This window comes from Squalius cephalus (assembly GCF_949319135.1).
Source record: "Squalius cephalus genome assembly, chromosome: 20".
Taxonomy (NCBI): Eukaryota; Metazoa; Chordata; class Actinopteri; order Cypriniformes; family Leuciscidae; genus Squalius; species Squalius cephalus.
Genome location: NC_137141.1, coordinates 14,643,891 through 14,659,113, shown reverse-complemented (window position 1 = coordinate 14,659,113; position 15,223 = coordinate 14,643,891). Strand labels below are relative to the sequence as shown.

At 36.8% G+C, this 15,223-nt stretch overlaps 1 protein-coding gene across 1 annotated transcript; it reads left to right on the top strand.

The window, feature by feature from the left end:
- The first annotated feature begins 265 nt into the window (after positions 1-265).
- On the top strand, positions 266-14,805 carry txndc16 (thioredoxin domain containing 16). Its single transcript, XM_079854014.1, has 19 exons — positions 266-697; positions 837-919; positions 1,030-1,103; positions 1,753-1,827; positions 1,942-2,063; positions 2,159-2,249; positions 2,776-2,932; positions 3,063-3,229; positions 5,288-5,348; positions 5,420-5,540; positions 5,632-5,778; positions 5,859-5,918; positions 6,792-6,960; positions 7,348-7,484; positions 8,447-8,531; positions 8,693-8,831; positions 9,175-9,344; positions 9,440-9,630; positions 13,513-14,805. The coding sequence occupies exons 1-19, from the start codon at positions 556-558 to the stop codon at positions 13,722-13,724; spliced, it is 2,403 nt and encodes an 800-aa protein (XP_079710140.1). The 5' UTR covers positions 266-555; the 3' UTR covers positions 13,725-14,805.
- Positions 14,806-15,223: the final 418 nt, after the last annotated feature.

The following is a 15,223-nucleotide window of genomic DNA, read 5'->3' as shown; positions in this document are numbered from 1 at the left end:
TTCCGGCCAATAGGGAGAAGCTGGAAACTGACGCGCTTAGTCGCCATCTTGGATCCCATTAGAAATAGTGGGTGTATTGAAAATACTGTTCGTTCGAGCCAAAATGACAGGCTTTTCAAATGACATTCACCGATGAGCCATGATATATCCGCCTACTTCATTCTCATTGGTTTTCTCATTGGCATCATGAGCCTTCTGATTGGTGTTCAACACACCGTTAAACCCTCCCCAAACATTTGATTGGACAACATTTGCGCATGTTGTTGTAGTAGACAGTAGGCTAATGTTTGAGGATGTACGCTTGCCTTGCAGTGGTTAAGTTTTGTAACAGTGGCCCGGAATCATACCTAAAGGATTTGCAAAAGGGTCATATATGTTTTTTTAAATAGGTTAATCCTTAAGCTATGAATTATGCATTCAGTTGCACAGCACAGGCGAGTTGTTTTGATTGGACATGGATTCTTTGAGTACCATTTGTTATTGATGGGTTCATCCCTATTGTGAACTAATGTAAATATATATAAGTTAAAGGTCCATAAAGTGGAAAAGGGCACCATGTCCATCTTCTATTTGGTTGCGTTTCTGTTTGGCCTGACAGCAGAGCAATGTTCCTCCGAACTGATAGAAGAGTCCAGCCAGAGCTTCATGGAGAGGATGCACACGGGGAAGACCTCCTTTATATACTTTGGAAACCATGGTGAGACTTTGTTTATTGTTTTGAAAATGAATGAAGAGCAGCTGTCATAATTTGTCAGATCAGCACTTCTGCGTATTTCTATGGATTTGAGGTGTCAAAACAATGTTAAATTATGAATTATTATTATTTTTACTTGCAGTCAATCCAACCATCAAATTGTTCATGGAGCAGCTCGAGATGTCAGCAGATGCCCTAGAGGACTATGGGATATCTGTTGTAAAGGTGAGAAAAATCTCATTTGATCTCACCAGAGAGATGCATCGGAATGTAAGTACATGAAATTGATTATGGTGCAATAAAGCGAAACAGCTTTAATATAACTGTTTTTACAGGTGAACTGTTCAAAAGATGCTATAGAAAATTACTGCACTGGAGAAAAGCTCATGACCAAGGCACACTTGTTCAGGTACAGGTTTCTATCATTTACCCTCATCTAATTATAGAAACATTTTTGTTTAAAGGTTTGGGGTATTTATAATGTTAAAAACTATATGTATTTAAAATAAATGCTGGTCTAATGAACTTAAAAAATTCCTGTATCACAGGATGTCCTCAAAAATATTAAGGAGCACAACTGTTGTCAATATTGACAATAAGAAATGTTCCTTGAACAGCAAATTAGCATATTAAAATGATTTCTGAAGGATCATGTGACACTGAAGACTGGAGTAATGATGCTGAAAATTCAGCTTTGATCACAGGAACAAATTGCATTTTCAAATATTATAATACAAAACTGTTATTTTAATTTGTTAATGTATGTTACGATATTACTGTTTTTACTGTATTTTTGATCAAATGTAGCCTTGGTGAGCATAAGGGACTTCTTTCAGAAAAAATCTTATTGACCCCAAACCTTTGAACGGCAGTGTATACACCCATATGATTTTCTTTTATCCATGGAACACAGAAGGATATGTTTGCCATACTGTGAAGGTGAATGAGTTCAGCATCAATAATGATAATATAGTGCCGTAAAAATGGTCAATATGACTCCAGTCATGCAGGTCTGGAACGACATGAATCCCATTTTTTTTTGTCTTTTATCATTCCAGAGGCTCTGAGGTCCTTAGGAGTTTTGACATCGATACCGTATTTGACGTCAACGCGATTGTTTCTCATGTCCTTTTGTGAGTTCTTATTTAAAACGTACAGTAGCAACACAGATCTTTAAAGATCTTCATATTTTGCCTGATGGAACTACAGTGACGACCTTTGAATGTCTCCTTTTATCCTCCATTCAGCTCGGTCCTCTTCAATGAAGTCCGTTACGTACACACACCTGCTGAGCTGCTGCGCGTGGAGAGAGAGGCCAAACAAAACAGTGACATTGTGGTCGGTCACATACCGGTGCTTGGCCTTCCTGGTACGATCTCTATTCTCTGTATGTATTTTGCTTTTAGAGTCCATTTTCTTGATTGGAATGAAGCAATAACATCTCCTGTTTCTTTGTCCGAACAGAGCACCGAGCTTTGATGGAGGCAGCATTTGTGTATGGAGCCAAGTACCAGTTTGTCCAGACAACTGGCTCTCTAGTCCTGAAACACATGGGGTGAGCTTAAAATTACTCTAAAGAGTGATATACTTTCAAGCCCTTCTTAAAGTATTTCAAAAATGGCCACAAGGTGTCGTTCTAAAGCTCTCATCAGATGTTTGCATATCCAACAACCACAATATAGTCAGCTAACATTTTATTAAAGTGCCCCTATTATGCTTTTTTGTATATTACCCGTCATGTAGTGTGTAATATAGCTGTATGTTAATGAAAAAGGTCTGCAAAGTTTAAAAGATCAAAGAGTGACTGTCTCCGGTAGACCAATCACAACAGACTGGGCCATCTGACCAATTAGATGACTGATACTGTGAGAAATGAAGAGATGCTGCAGTGTTTTATGACAAAATCAAAGGGTTTGTGACCTTGGATGCATGTAAACCTATTGTAGGAGACTAAAATAAAATAGGAACCTTTAAAATAGCATAATAGGAGCACTTTAATAGATATTGTTCAGTTTTGTCTTAAATTATAACAAATTCTTCTTCTTCTTTAGTGTCCCTCAAATGTATCTTGTTCTGTACAGGGTCGCCGATTCCTCTTCCTCACAAGCACGACTGTGGTTTCTGAACTGTAAAGGTGTGTCCAGCCAGTCTGATCCATGCCATAGCGTTCCCATGAGGAAACCACTCAAAACCATCAACATACACACCTTCCTCCAGCTGATGGAGGCACCTCTAGTGGTGAGTAAGCATCTTCTACTTCCTGAAATTTATGCCATTTATGATGAAAAGGAGTTTTTCTGATTCTCAAGTCTATTGCATAAGTTCATTATCCATTCTGTTTTGATCCAATTCTGGACTTTTCTGGCAGACAGAGGCCGAGGTGGACCCCTCTGAGGTAGATGTGGTTCATATCCACCTCAGTGTGCCCATGCTGTTTCTGTTCTCTCAGCCCCAAACCCAGCACCTGGACCGGGCCACCGCTCACACTCTCGCCCTGCAGCTCCGCGGGGAGGTTGGCATAGTGCTCATTTCCAGGTACTGATGATGACAATAAAAACAATAGCGCAATTCATACAACTTCAATATTTATATAACAAGATTCTATGGGAAATACTGGCCAACACTTTACAATAAGTAATTAGCTAATTAGCATTAAAGCTACAATATGTAACATTTTTGTAATAAAATATCCATGCACATCTCTTGCACAGTGTGATATATTTCCTGCAGTTGTGTACTTACAATATCCCAAAAGTTCCCAAAGATTTTTAATTTCAGAGAAATTCCCATTTTAAATAATGTCTCGTCCCTGTCGCCCTGTCCCACTTGTCGCCTGTCAATGACATAATATCCGCTTTATCCCTGGTGTCCGCTCGTACTGCTATAGTAACCATGGCGACAGACGTGGACAACTGCGTTACGTCTAGCGGCACGCTCACGCTGTTGTTGTTTCGTTCAAACATTATGGACCATGGCAAGCAGACTTTAGGACAAAAGGAGAACTAAAACGAGGATCAATATCAGCGTGGCGTTTTCGAGATGCCGAGAGCTCCACGTCCGTGACAAACTTTGACTTGACAGACACGCGCAAATGTACATAAAACTAATCAATGTTATATAGCTCAACATGATGAAATGTTAGAATATGATCAGTATGTTATTCTAATGTTGATCTAGCTTACTGCTAGTCTCATAAAGACAAACTAACACATAGAATAACATAACTTTCAACACACTCAAATGCAGTTTAGTGTGATAGTGTAGACCAAGTGAAATAGTGCTGCGTTACCTCACAAGTTTAATTCGTCAAATAAACTGACCTGTGTGAGTATTATTCAGCACTTGCGGGTAAGTTAATTCGGTAGAGTGAAATGTCCTTATTCCTTTATATCCGCGGGACTCGCGTGTGGCGCTGATATCTGTCTCTCATCAGCAATCGCACCCTGCTTCATACCACAGTCATGTTAAAAACATCAATGTATTCACTCATCCATAAACATTATTAGATCCTTCGGCATGACGTCAAGTTCCATAATTCCACTTATGCTTCATCAACCTACGCCTTTGTTATTGTAAGAGGTTAGCGACCCCTAGCGGCGAAAAAAATTACATATTGTAGCTTTAAATAATGAACTAACAATATTTTTTACAGTGTTTTAATATTTTCTTGTTTAATGTTTATATATTTTTTTATTTTATATATTATTTAATATATATTATTTTAAGTAAGTAAAAAAAAATACGTTTATAAATAAAAAAAATCGTATAATATCTTATAATCTTACATTTTAAAATGTTATTTATTCCTGTGATGGCAAAACTGAACATTATTACTCCAGTCTTCAGTGTCACATGATCCTTCAGAAATCATTTTAATATGCTGATTTCATAATAATAATAAGTGTTTCTTGAGCAGCAATGTTGTGCTGCTGAATATTTTTGCTATCTTGTTTTATTGGTTCAAAACCATTCTACATTTTTTTTAAGGATTCTTTGCTGAATAGAAAGTTCAAAAGATCAGCATTTATTTGAAATGTAAATGTCTTTACTATCACTTGATTAATTTAATGCATTAATTTCTGTCCAGAAAAGAATCGTACTAATTATAAAATAATCGCTAAATAATTGATATATTAGGGCATTGTACAATGTTTTAATATGTACAAATTTTTATGTTAACAATGCATCAGTGTTCACAAAAATAAGCATTATCCAAGATTAATAATGATAAAAGTATTATTTATTGTTAGACATGTTAACTATCACATTAACTACATTAATGTTGTACACACCTTATTGTAGGTTGGTTTAATCTGTCTGGATTTGAGGAATATGATATCATTGGTAATATTTCTTTTCCCATCAGCTAAAAACAAAAGTTGGAAGCATAGAAAGTTTTTAGATTTTGGTGAATATTACAAAAAAAACTTTTCTTGGCATAGGATGTACTAAAATGAATCATGCACAATAAGAGTAAAAGGAAATGGGGTCAGTTTTGCTATATCCATATGATACAGCATCCAAATACACATCTCCAAATCGCCTTCCAAAGATCTTATTTTTTAGTCAACACTGTATCTTTTCATTTTTCAGGGAAAGTCCAAACGTGAAAACTCCACTGAAATATAACGCAGCATACAGACTCCCACAGGAGGTCAGTTTAACCTTTGAATGTGGCTGTGATTATCTGAAAAATCTGTTTCTAACAAGAACTTTTGTCAACAGGATGTGAAATATTTGACCCTAAATAGTGCAGAGGAGGTTATGAAACTTTTCAAAGAAGAACTTTTGCAAGAACACAAGATTGAAGATGAAGAGGGAGATGAGGAACAGTGGTCAGATCTTGGTAGGATGCCACCTGTGCGATCATTGCTAACTAGTTCCAGGTCTTAGAATGGTTTTAAACTGGTTCTAAAGATCTTGTTGACTTCATCCAGATATCCTTGATGATGAGGTGTCAGAGTCTGTGTACAGAGACCGTGATCATATGCCGGATCTGGAGTCTGTTACTGAACTCACATCAGACACTTTTCAAACTACAGTCACACAGAATGATATCACAGTGGTGCTGTTCTATTTTAAATGTAAGTTTTAATATTTGTCTCACTATATTTGCTGTATTAGAGGAATCTATGAACCTGATGTATCCACTTTTGTCCTCTAGGGGACGCTGTCTGTATGGCTTTTATTCAGTCATATATAGAGGTGGCGGATGCACTTGAAGGTAAAAGCATTTTTAAATGAATCTTTAAAAAAAAAACAAAGGCATAACTCAATTTACAGCATTTCTACATTCTGCTGCTCAATTGAACACAATTGCCAGAGTAGCAGAATGTAGAAATGCTGTAAATTGAGTTATGTCTTCGTTTTGTTTTTTAAAGATTCATTTGATGGAATCCATTTTCAGCCAATGTTAAAGGAAAATCATTCTCTGATCTCCACATAATAAATAGTTTTGCTTTTACAGTGGCCTCAAAAAGTATTTGCATTAGATAATAAAATAACAACCAAAGTGGAATCTGCAAACAAATAATGTTGAACTTTTTCCTCAGAACCAACATCCCTTTTCTGAGCATTTTTGTAACGATTTTTAACCGACTGGTCTGTGATTTTAGTTGATCTATGCAGTTATTTCCTTTATCTTTTATTTCAACTAAATCAAATCCTGTCATTATTTACTCTCGTCATTTAATACCTGTATGACTTTCTCTCTTTTGTGGAATGAAAAAAGAATACATTTTGTAGCATTTTGGGGTCCAAACAATATTAGAATCTCATTGATTTTAATTGTATCGTATTCTTGTATAGAAAAAAACAGACATTTTTCAAAATATCATCTGTGTTCCACATTAAGTCATACAGGTTTGGATATATATGTACCCCATATACACATAAATATGGGGCAAATACTTTTTCACACCTGAAGATTGCATAATTAAAACGTCAAGGGATTTAAAGATGCACCATTTTTGTGTCCATTTTATCAAATGACACCACATGCTATGTTAAAAAATGTCCACTAATGTTAGTTAGGGTGACGAAGACTTTGTAATTAATATCAGCATTCACTAAATGCACTTTTCTTTATCGTGTTCAGGTGTGAGTGGGGTGGAGTTGGCAGCTGTAGACTGTGGAGAATTGACTGATATTTGCAGTGATCAGAACATCACTTCCTTCCCCACCGTTATGATCTACCGCCCCATGGCTGCTGCTCAGCCGTACAGAGGCATGCTGGGAACCAAGAGCCTACACACATTCATACTACTGTGAGTTTCACGTCATCTTCCTCACGCAAATTCCGATCCTCTGGGTGTGATTCAATCTGCGTCACTCAGGATTAACCTGAAAGCGTCTTTTTTTAATTAGTGGCCTGATGATTGTGTGCAAGAGTCGAGTGCTACAGTGTGCATTTGCAGTTTGCCTTCTCTTATATGTTTTTATATGGTTTGAGCTGATAATGGCAATTGTGGTGTCTTATCTGTAGAGCACCATCAAAAATCAATTAATAGTTAGTCCCAAGACAACAGTGCAGTGATAGTAAATGCACTGCCTACATTCCCAACCGAAAAAACAATAGTCTTTAATAAAGACATCGCAATTGAACATTCCACACCTCAGTAATGTTTATTAATGAGTTCATTTTGTTCTTGCAGCAGTCTGGTCGTCAGTCCTTCCCATCTATCCTCCTCTGCTGAGGTGACGTCGTTCTTAGAGGGAGATTTGTACAGGAAACATGTAGATTTGTCCGCTGTCAGAGTGCTGGGCCTGTTCAGTTCATTGCAAGATACTGGTAAGCTCCTTTTTCCCCAGAACCAACATCCCTTTTCTGGGCATTTTTATAATGTTTTTTTTAACCGACTGGACTGTGATTTTAGTTGATGTATCCAGGCATTACCTCTATCCTTTATTTCCTCATCTTTCCTTGTATAATTTGATGTAGCGCAATGAAAGTGACTTCAAAAATGAAATGAAAAAAAGTTGTTTGTTGTCTGTAAGATTATTTTAGTAAAGGTAGTTTAGGCAATTTCAGAGAGGCTAGCAATAGAAAGCTAGCTTTGAAAGCATTAGATCCCACCCTCCCTACAGAGCGAACCAAATGCAATGATAGGACAAACATTTCTTAGTCCTGAGACTTCCACAGAAGAGATATATATATATATTTTTTTTTTTTTTTTTCATATTTAGACCACTTCTATTATTGATCAGGATGTGAAAAGTGTTTAAAAAAAAAACATTACCTACCTTACCTTTAAGCAAGGATTCATTAAATTGATCAAAAGTACAGTAAAAACCTAAAATTCTGTCATCATTTACTCACCCTCATTTCGTTCTAAACCTGTATGACTTTTTTTTTTTTTTTTTTTGCTGTGTAACACAGAAGATATTTAGAAAAATGTCTCTTCTTTTTTCATATGGAAGTCAATGCTTACCAAAACTGTTTTTTTACCAGCAATTTTCTAGTTTGGAATGACATGAGGGTGAGTAAATGATTTTTGGTGAACTATCCCATAGCGGACTGTTTAATTGTAATGGTCAGAGAGATGGTGGCAAATGGACATGATTGAAAACTAAATTACTACTGGTTTTGGCTTACTACTGTATATGACCAACCTCTTAAAATGTTACTCTACTTGTATGTTGCATTCTTCATTTTATATTATGGCAACCAAAATGTATTTTATTGGGTGTAGCATGTATTGCATAACTTGATATGCCCATGAATCTGTTAATCAGGTGCTCTTTATGTTTTAGGTGTAACCTCATTTGAAGAAGCTGCCAGACTCCTCAGAGGAGAGACAATTCTTGGGTTATTTGCCAACAAAGAGGCGGAGCAATGGTACCTGACAGTTTAACCATAACTATTTTGATGATGTAATCAACTTTAGATTATATCTTGCATTTCAAAAGATGTCAAGCTCCTTAACAAGATGATACATGTGTGGACTCTTCAGTGTAGTGTAAGAAAGCGTTCTGGCTGATTGCTCTGTATTTGATCAGGGTAGAGGGACTGTCAGTGAACCTGCCTGCTTTACTGGTATCCCACGGCCCTGGAGTTCCTTATGAAGTCTATTCTATCCCATCATCCTCACCAACGGACCAGGTCTCACTCATAAAACGAGTGGAACTGGATCATTTTGTAAGTTGTTTTGGTAGCATAGTTGCAAGTTCACTCTAGACTCTAAACACTATCCTTCACAGTTGCTCAATGGTACATTATATTGAAATCACATGTGTTTTAGTGGAATTTAAGTCATTTGAATTGACTGTTTCTGCCCATTGACGTAGTTAACAGTGCTTTTATACAAAACAAGAAGTATTAAATTGTTTTTATTTCAAATAAAGCTAAAAATAATCAATGAAGACTTGAATAAAAAAATAATAATAATTAAAATTAGAAATTTTGCCTTAACATTTTGCTTTGCCTTTTGGTAATCAACCAAAAACTCACTAACAAGATCAAAATATGTTTTGCATTAAAGCCTGAACTGACAGTGGAGAATCTTGCCTGGTATTTGGAGCGTGGGAAACCTTTGCTACTGCTTTTTATCGGAAAGGAGGACAGTACAGAGAGTACGAAGTCTTTAGCAGAGATAAAGCGTCCACTGAGCTCTGGACAGCTGGATTCCTTCCTGCCATGTTGGATCCATCTGTGAGGAACATGATCTGTTAGACTCATTAATCAAAATGCATTCACTTTAAGCAAACCCTTTGTTAGTTGTCATCAATGTGGTTTCATTGTTCTAGGGGTCGGACACCTGTTGGGAGGTCTGTCCTGGAGAAGTATCTTGGCTTTGTACCTCCACTTCCTGCTTTGGTGATTTCAAAGTTAAGAACTGGAGGAGAGGTGTTCCTTTTCCCCCCAGAGCGCCCCCTTATGGCTAAGAACATCCTGCAGTGGATTCATGATGTGGAAAACGAACAGGAACAACCAGCAGGTGAGTCCCTGTATCTTTTAATTAGAGGTTTTTAATCCAAAAAAACCTACAAAATATGATTGAGCAGTTCTAACACACACAATTTTGGGGCAATAAATCTAATTTTTATCTTATTTAATGGCATCTGTATGTACACTGTCTGTGACTTTGTCAGTAGTTCACTTTCATTCATGATAGAAAAACTACTCGTAATTGGCTTTGCCTTTTTGGCAAAATTGAGGAGATTTTGTACGAATTTCACAAGAATATTAGTGTGAAAACAGTGGAAACATAAAGGATGTGAATGCCTTCACACCTCCTCTTTAGCTGCTGTTCACATTACTTCATATTTGATGTCTTCAAATGTGTGTCCTTGTATAGTTATCGATGCCTGTTACATGCCCACGGTTCCAGGAATCGGTCATTGCCCGGCCCTGAAAAGGCTGGCACAAAGTAAAGATGTTTTATGAGATCACACCCTGTCCATTCAGAACTTCATCAACACTTTTCCCCGAATACAATCTCTATTGTTGCCTGTGGTAAAAAACAAACCCAATCACTCAGATCCAGCACTCAGCTCTGTTGATGCCCTTCCAAAATGCGCTCTCACTCGAATGTCCCCAAAGACACGCCACTCCATTCCTGCTGATGGTCTCAGAGCGGGTCTTGCTTTTGTCAGCGTCAAAACCTGGACTGGTTTTATACTCGCATCTCAGCATCTCCCATCTGCTTCCTACGAAGCTGAGAGGAAACTGTATCCCTTAATTGTGTCTGATTGTTACAAGTTATTTCCCTGAAACCTTCTGCCGGACTCCTGGGGCCTGGGGACTTTTTTGGCAGCTTTTTGCACTTGGCTTCATCCGTCTGTCGGTTAAAATGTGTTTTATGAGGATGGATGAAGCACTTTATCCATCGGAAGATATTTATTAAATTTCATATGCCAGTCAGATGCAGAGCAAATACAATTGTCTACACATCATCTGAATTTTATCCTTGAAGCATTAGTGTAATTATAATGAAATGTCCTTTGTATTGCTGTTAAAAGAACCACCGTATACGCGCCAGTTTTGTGACTCTTGGAAATTGGAAAAACAATAGTTGTTTCCTTTCTGCTGTATGACCCCATAGATTTTATTAGGCTCTTTGTATATTGTCTCACTGCCGTGTGACTGTAATGTAAGTGTTTTAGCTTCTTATACTGCAAGTGTGACTAGGTGGTAGTGTAATCTTTCCCATTACACATCCATGGGTTTGTCCTTCCTTTTTCTCTGTGACTAGAGAAAGGATTCAGTCTGAGCACAAGCAAGATTCTTTTTTTAATTTCACATTTCGCATAGAAACTTCCTCAATAAGTGTCAGTGTCCTTCTGTATCATCAACACATTCAAGTTACACTAGTTTATATGCGCCAAGACTCACCGCCTTTGCGCTCGGGGGGGCGAGAAGAGTTTGAATTCTGGTCTATAGATATGGCTTGTGTCCCTCTTCAGTTTAAGTCTATGACTGTTTTATAGTCCACATGTCGAGTCATAAGTCGGATTCAGAGGATAAGTAATATGATGCCTTTTCTCAACAAACTGTGTTATTTGAGGTATGGGAAAAAACCCTAACTGTAAGTATGAGCAATTATAATAATGACGCTTGTCACCAAAAATGTGTTTGGAATCAATATCATTCTCCTTTTCCAAAATAATTCCAAGGACCCAGATGTCCGCTTTTCCTGTAATTTGAGTAACCAACATTTTGTTTGGTCGGTTACTATGCATTTCGCGGGAGCGACAAAACATTTGCGCAGGCTGATTAATCCCACCGCACCACAGACATTAGTGATAGCTGGAGACTCATGAGCAGAGGAGTCATACTGATAGTCCATCAGTCTTCTGATATGTAGAAGCATGGCAGTCCAGCATTTTACTCTAGAAACCACCACATCTGTTGATCCACATCCACAGAGTGTGATGACTGCTGATGTTCTGGCTCAGAAATCCTGCGGTTCTAGTTCTTATCCAAGTTAAATATACGCCACTGTTCAAACGAAATCAAATTTTCCTTGATCTTTTGACATATAAGATGTCATTGTACTATAAAAATATCCTGTAAGTCAAAACCTCCTCATTAGTCCAAAAACAGTTTTCAATGAAACCAAGCTCAGAAAACGACTAATTTTGGATTGTGTCACATTATTACGTCATAGTGTGACAGAAGACACCTACTTCTACATTACAACATTGCTTCTTTAGTAGTAAATACTGGTGTAAGAAAATATCCATACAGTGAATATCACAATATTATGTTTGACGATACTGTATCGATTCTCAAAAACACTGTATATTGAATGCGGCACGCCCATTAAAACAGTGTGTTTGAAAGAGAGGGTCAAAAACAGGATAGAAAATAGCTTATTATTCTTAATGAGGATGATTTTTGGTGTAGAAATCTTGATAACATTATAAGTGGACCTCACCTCATAGAACATTATTTAAAAAAATGCGTGTCAGTAAAGACATTTATAATTTTACAAAAGATTCCTATTTAAAATACATTTTGTTCTTTTGTACTTTCTGTTCATCAAATAATCCTGCAAATTAGACAACTGTTATTTTAAATTGTAATAATATTTCACAGGATTACTGTATTTTTGATCAAATAAATGAAGCCTTGATGAGCTTAGAGTCTTCTTTCAAAAAATATTTTAAAAACCTTACTAACCGGCGGTGTACACATTTATTTATTCAGCAAGTTGTTTTTCAATCCAGAAACTGCTGGACTCTTCCAGTTATGCTTGTTCTAGGTGTCAGGGGTGCACAGGTTTTTAATCAGTGTGCTGCAAAAATGTTTTGCAAAGTAATATCCTTGAAATAGCCAGCAATTATTTCTTTTGGATGGAAAAGATACTAAGGTCTGCACATATTTTCCACGTCTTCAGTGTTGTCTATGCGCCCATTTCAGTGGAGACAGCAGAGGCGATGTTTGGTCTTCCAGTTTGCTGTGTGTCAGATTGTTTTATCATCTCCATGGCGCTGTAAAACTATTTCGAATTTGAATTATCTGTGAACGCATGACTTATTATAATTCAAGGAACCCTTTTCTGTAGAAATTAACAGTAACTTTCAAAAGTTTAGGGTCTATAAGATTTTTTTTGCAATATTTGTTTTTTAAATATTCAACAAGGCTGCATTGATAATAACGAAAATACAGTAAAAACTATAATATTGTGATATATTATCATTTCTAAGTGATTTCTATTTTAATATATGTTAAGCTTAATTTGCACATGATCCTTCAGAAATCAATCTAATATGCTGATTTGCTGCTTAATGTTTTTGTGGAAATACTGTTTATCAATTTAATCCATTATTGCTGAATTGCTTGTTCAATTTTTTCTTCTTTTTTTAAATCTTACTGACTCCAAACATTTAAACAGTACTACATTTTCGACCAATATAAATTTTAGAGAACATTTTGATCTAAACGTTTTGTCAATTTAATTGGCTCTTTTTTGATTGCGTAAATTCAGATGAGTTAATTTGACAAATACCAAGAATAAAATGCTTAACCCCCAGTGTTTAGTGATTTGCATTCATTTCTAAACAGTTTTATTTCAGTCTGTTATAGCATGCAGACAGCTATGTTTTCACAGTAGATCAGTTTACATTTACATAGTTTCCACACCAAGACATCTGGAAGCAGTTGTCACTCTCCATTAGTAAACTCCTCTACTTCAGATTTCCAGGTATCAAGCATCATTTACTCCCTAAGTGCTGTTTTGTTGTCACAAGTAGCGTGTGCGCAGAGTAGTTAGTGTTAAGTTATGCTAGCTGTTCTTCATCAACATTCATGAAACAATGAGTCTGACAGACGTCACCAACAACAACAATCTGTTTTTTCTCCGCTGTTCTTTTAGGCTTGATCCCAGATGGGAAATGGGGCCCTCCTGTACCGTTCTTTGACTTTTTGGCAATAATGGACCAAGAAGCACCAACTTACGCAGCCCAGAAGGGTCCTAAAATGAAGAATGGGGGCAGGGAAGGCAACAGACAGCAGAGGCCTAACCAAAAACAAACTCCACATCCATCACCAAACCCCCAAGCACCCCGTCAGCACTCTGAACTATAAAGTCGAGCCCTCTCATGGCACAGAGGGTTATGTAAACATTTCACATGACTGCTTGACATCTGCCAGATTTCACGTTACATGTGCCGTTAATGTCTTCTGTGCTATTCGCAGAAATGTTTATCAGAATTTCGAGGTTGCACATTATCCAATTTCTTTTTTCAAAATCAAATGGACTTTTCCAGAAATAAAATCAAGCACTCGCAAGATAGTTTACATTTTAGTGCTGTAACTTTATCTATACAGAATGAGGTATTTAAAGTCTACGACACTGTATTTATCAAAAGAATTTATGTAAAAATTTTTGGGAAAATGTATTATTCTACAGTATGTGCCTGTTTGATAATGCTTTTATACAAATACAGAGCTTCACATGTGGATGACATTTGCGATTTGTACACTGCACATTGTTTCAGTCACGGAAGAACAGCCAGTTATTTTTCTTAACCATACCGTGCTTCTTCCATGATGGAAAGTCTAACGTCAAACCGGAAAGTGGGTGTGTCTTTGGTTGATTGCATTGTTAAAGTAAATTAGCATCACATTTAACAAGGGAAGAACTACTTTTTAATTCAAACCAAAGTTACCAAACAAGCCCCCCCATCTTTTGTGAGTGCTGCTGGAATCTGAGTCCAGTATTTAAACCCTAATGCAGATGTTTTTCGGGAACATCTTAAATACCATTCGTTGGCAATGCAATGTGATCCAATGTGTGGTTGCATGCACATGTGATGTTCATACTGTATACATAGCCATGTGAAGGTCATTATACAGTGTAAGTCTGCATGGAAACTCCATAAGCACAGTCATTTAGACATGTTTATCTGTACTACTTTTCATGAGCTCTCGGACTTCTCGAATGGACATTGTTTCGTTAAGAAAAATTGCTTTATTAAAAGTTGAGTCTTAATTGTTCCAAAACCTATATCTTGCTGTCTAACAAATGTAAAACTAATGTAATACAGTACTATACACAAATATTGAGTTATTGACTAAATATATTTTAAAGGCACATAACATCATGTAACTTTTTTTTGTTCAAAATTTAAAAAAAGAAGTCAATACATCATTATTACTTCTTCCAAAATGTGTTTTTTTCTTACCCCGTTTCACTTTGGTTAAGCCTATTATAAGTGTTTATTTAGACCTGTCGGCATGGGTTTTGCGGGAAATTGCGAGCATATGTTACTCGTGCTTTCGTCATATCCCTCATTAGAGAAAAGTTGCTCCGCTCCAGCTACTTTGACACGTGGGAGCTTTTTTAACAGACTGTGTGGGAGTGGCATAGGATTTGAAACCTATAAAAGCAACGCGGAGATGGTGTTTTTATCATTCAACAGGTGAGCGGTACTATTTTAAATAGATAAATTGCCATGTAGCCCTGTAATCTTTGTAAAGCATCTATTGTGAAGGGTCAATTCATTATGGCTGTTGTAGCGCTGTGCTGGAATTTATTTTCAAGGAAGTAATTATTCTGACTATAAACGGGTTTCACTACATTG

Bases quoted from the DNA above. Each gene is read 5' to 3' on its own strand.
- txndc16 (XM_079854014.1), top strand. From the start codon at position 556: ATGTCCATCTTCTATTTGGTTGCGTTTCTGTTTGGCCTGACAGCAGAG. The intron at 7,485-8,446 runs GTAAGCTCCTTT...TTTATGTTTTAG, and splicing joins CAGTTCATTGCAAGATACTG to GTGTAACCTCATTTGAAGAA. The intron at 9,345-9,439 runs GTGAGGAACATG...TCATTGTTCTAG, and splicing joins CTGCCATGTTGGATCCATCT to GGGTCGGACACCTGTTGGGA.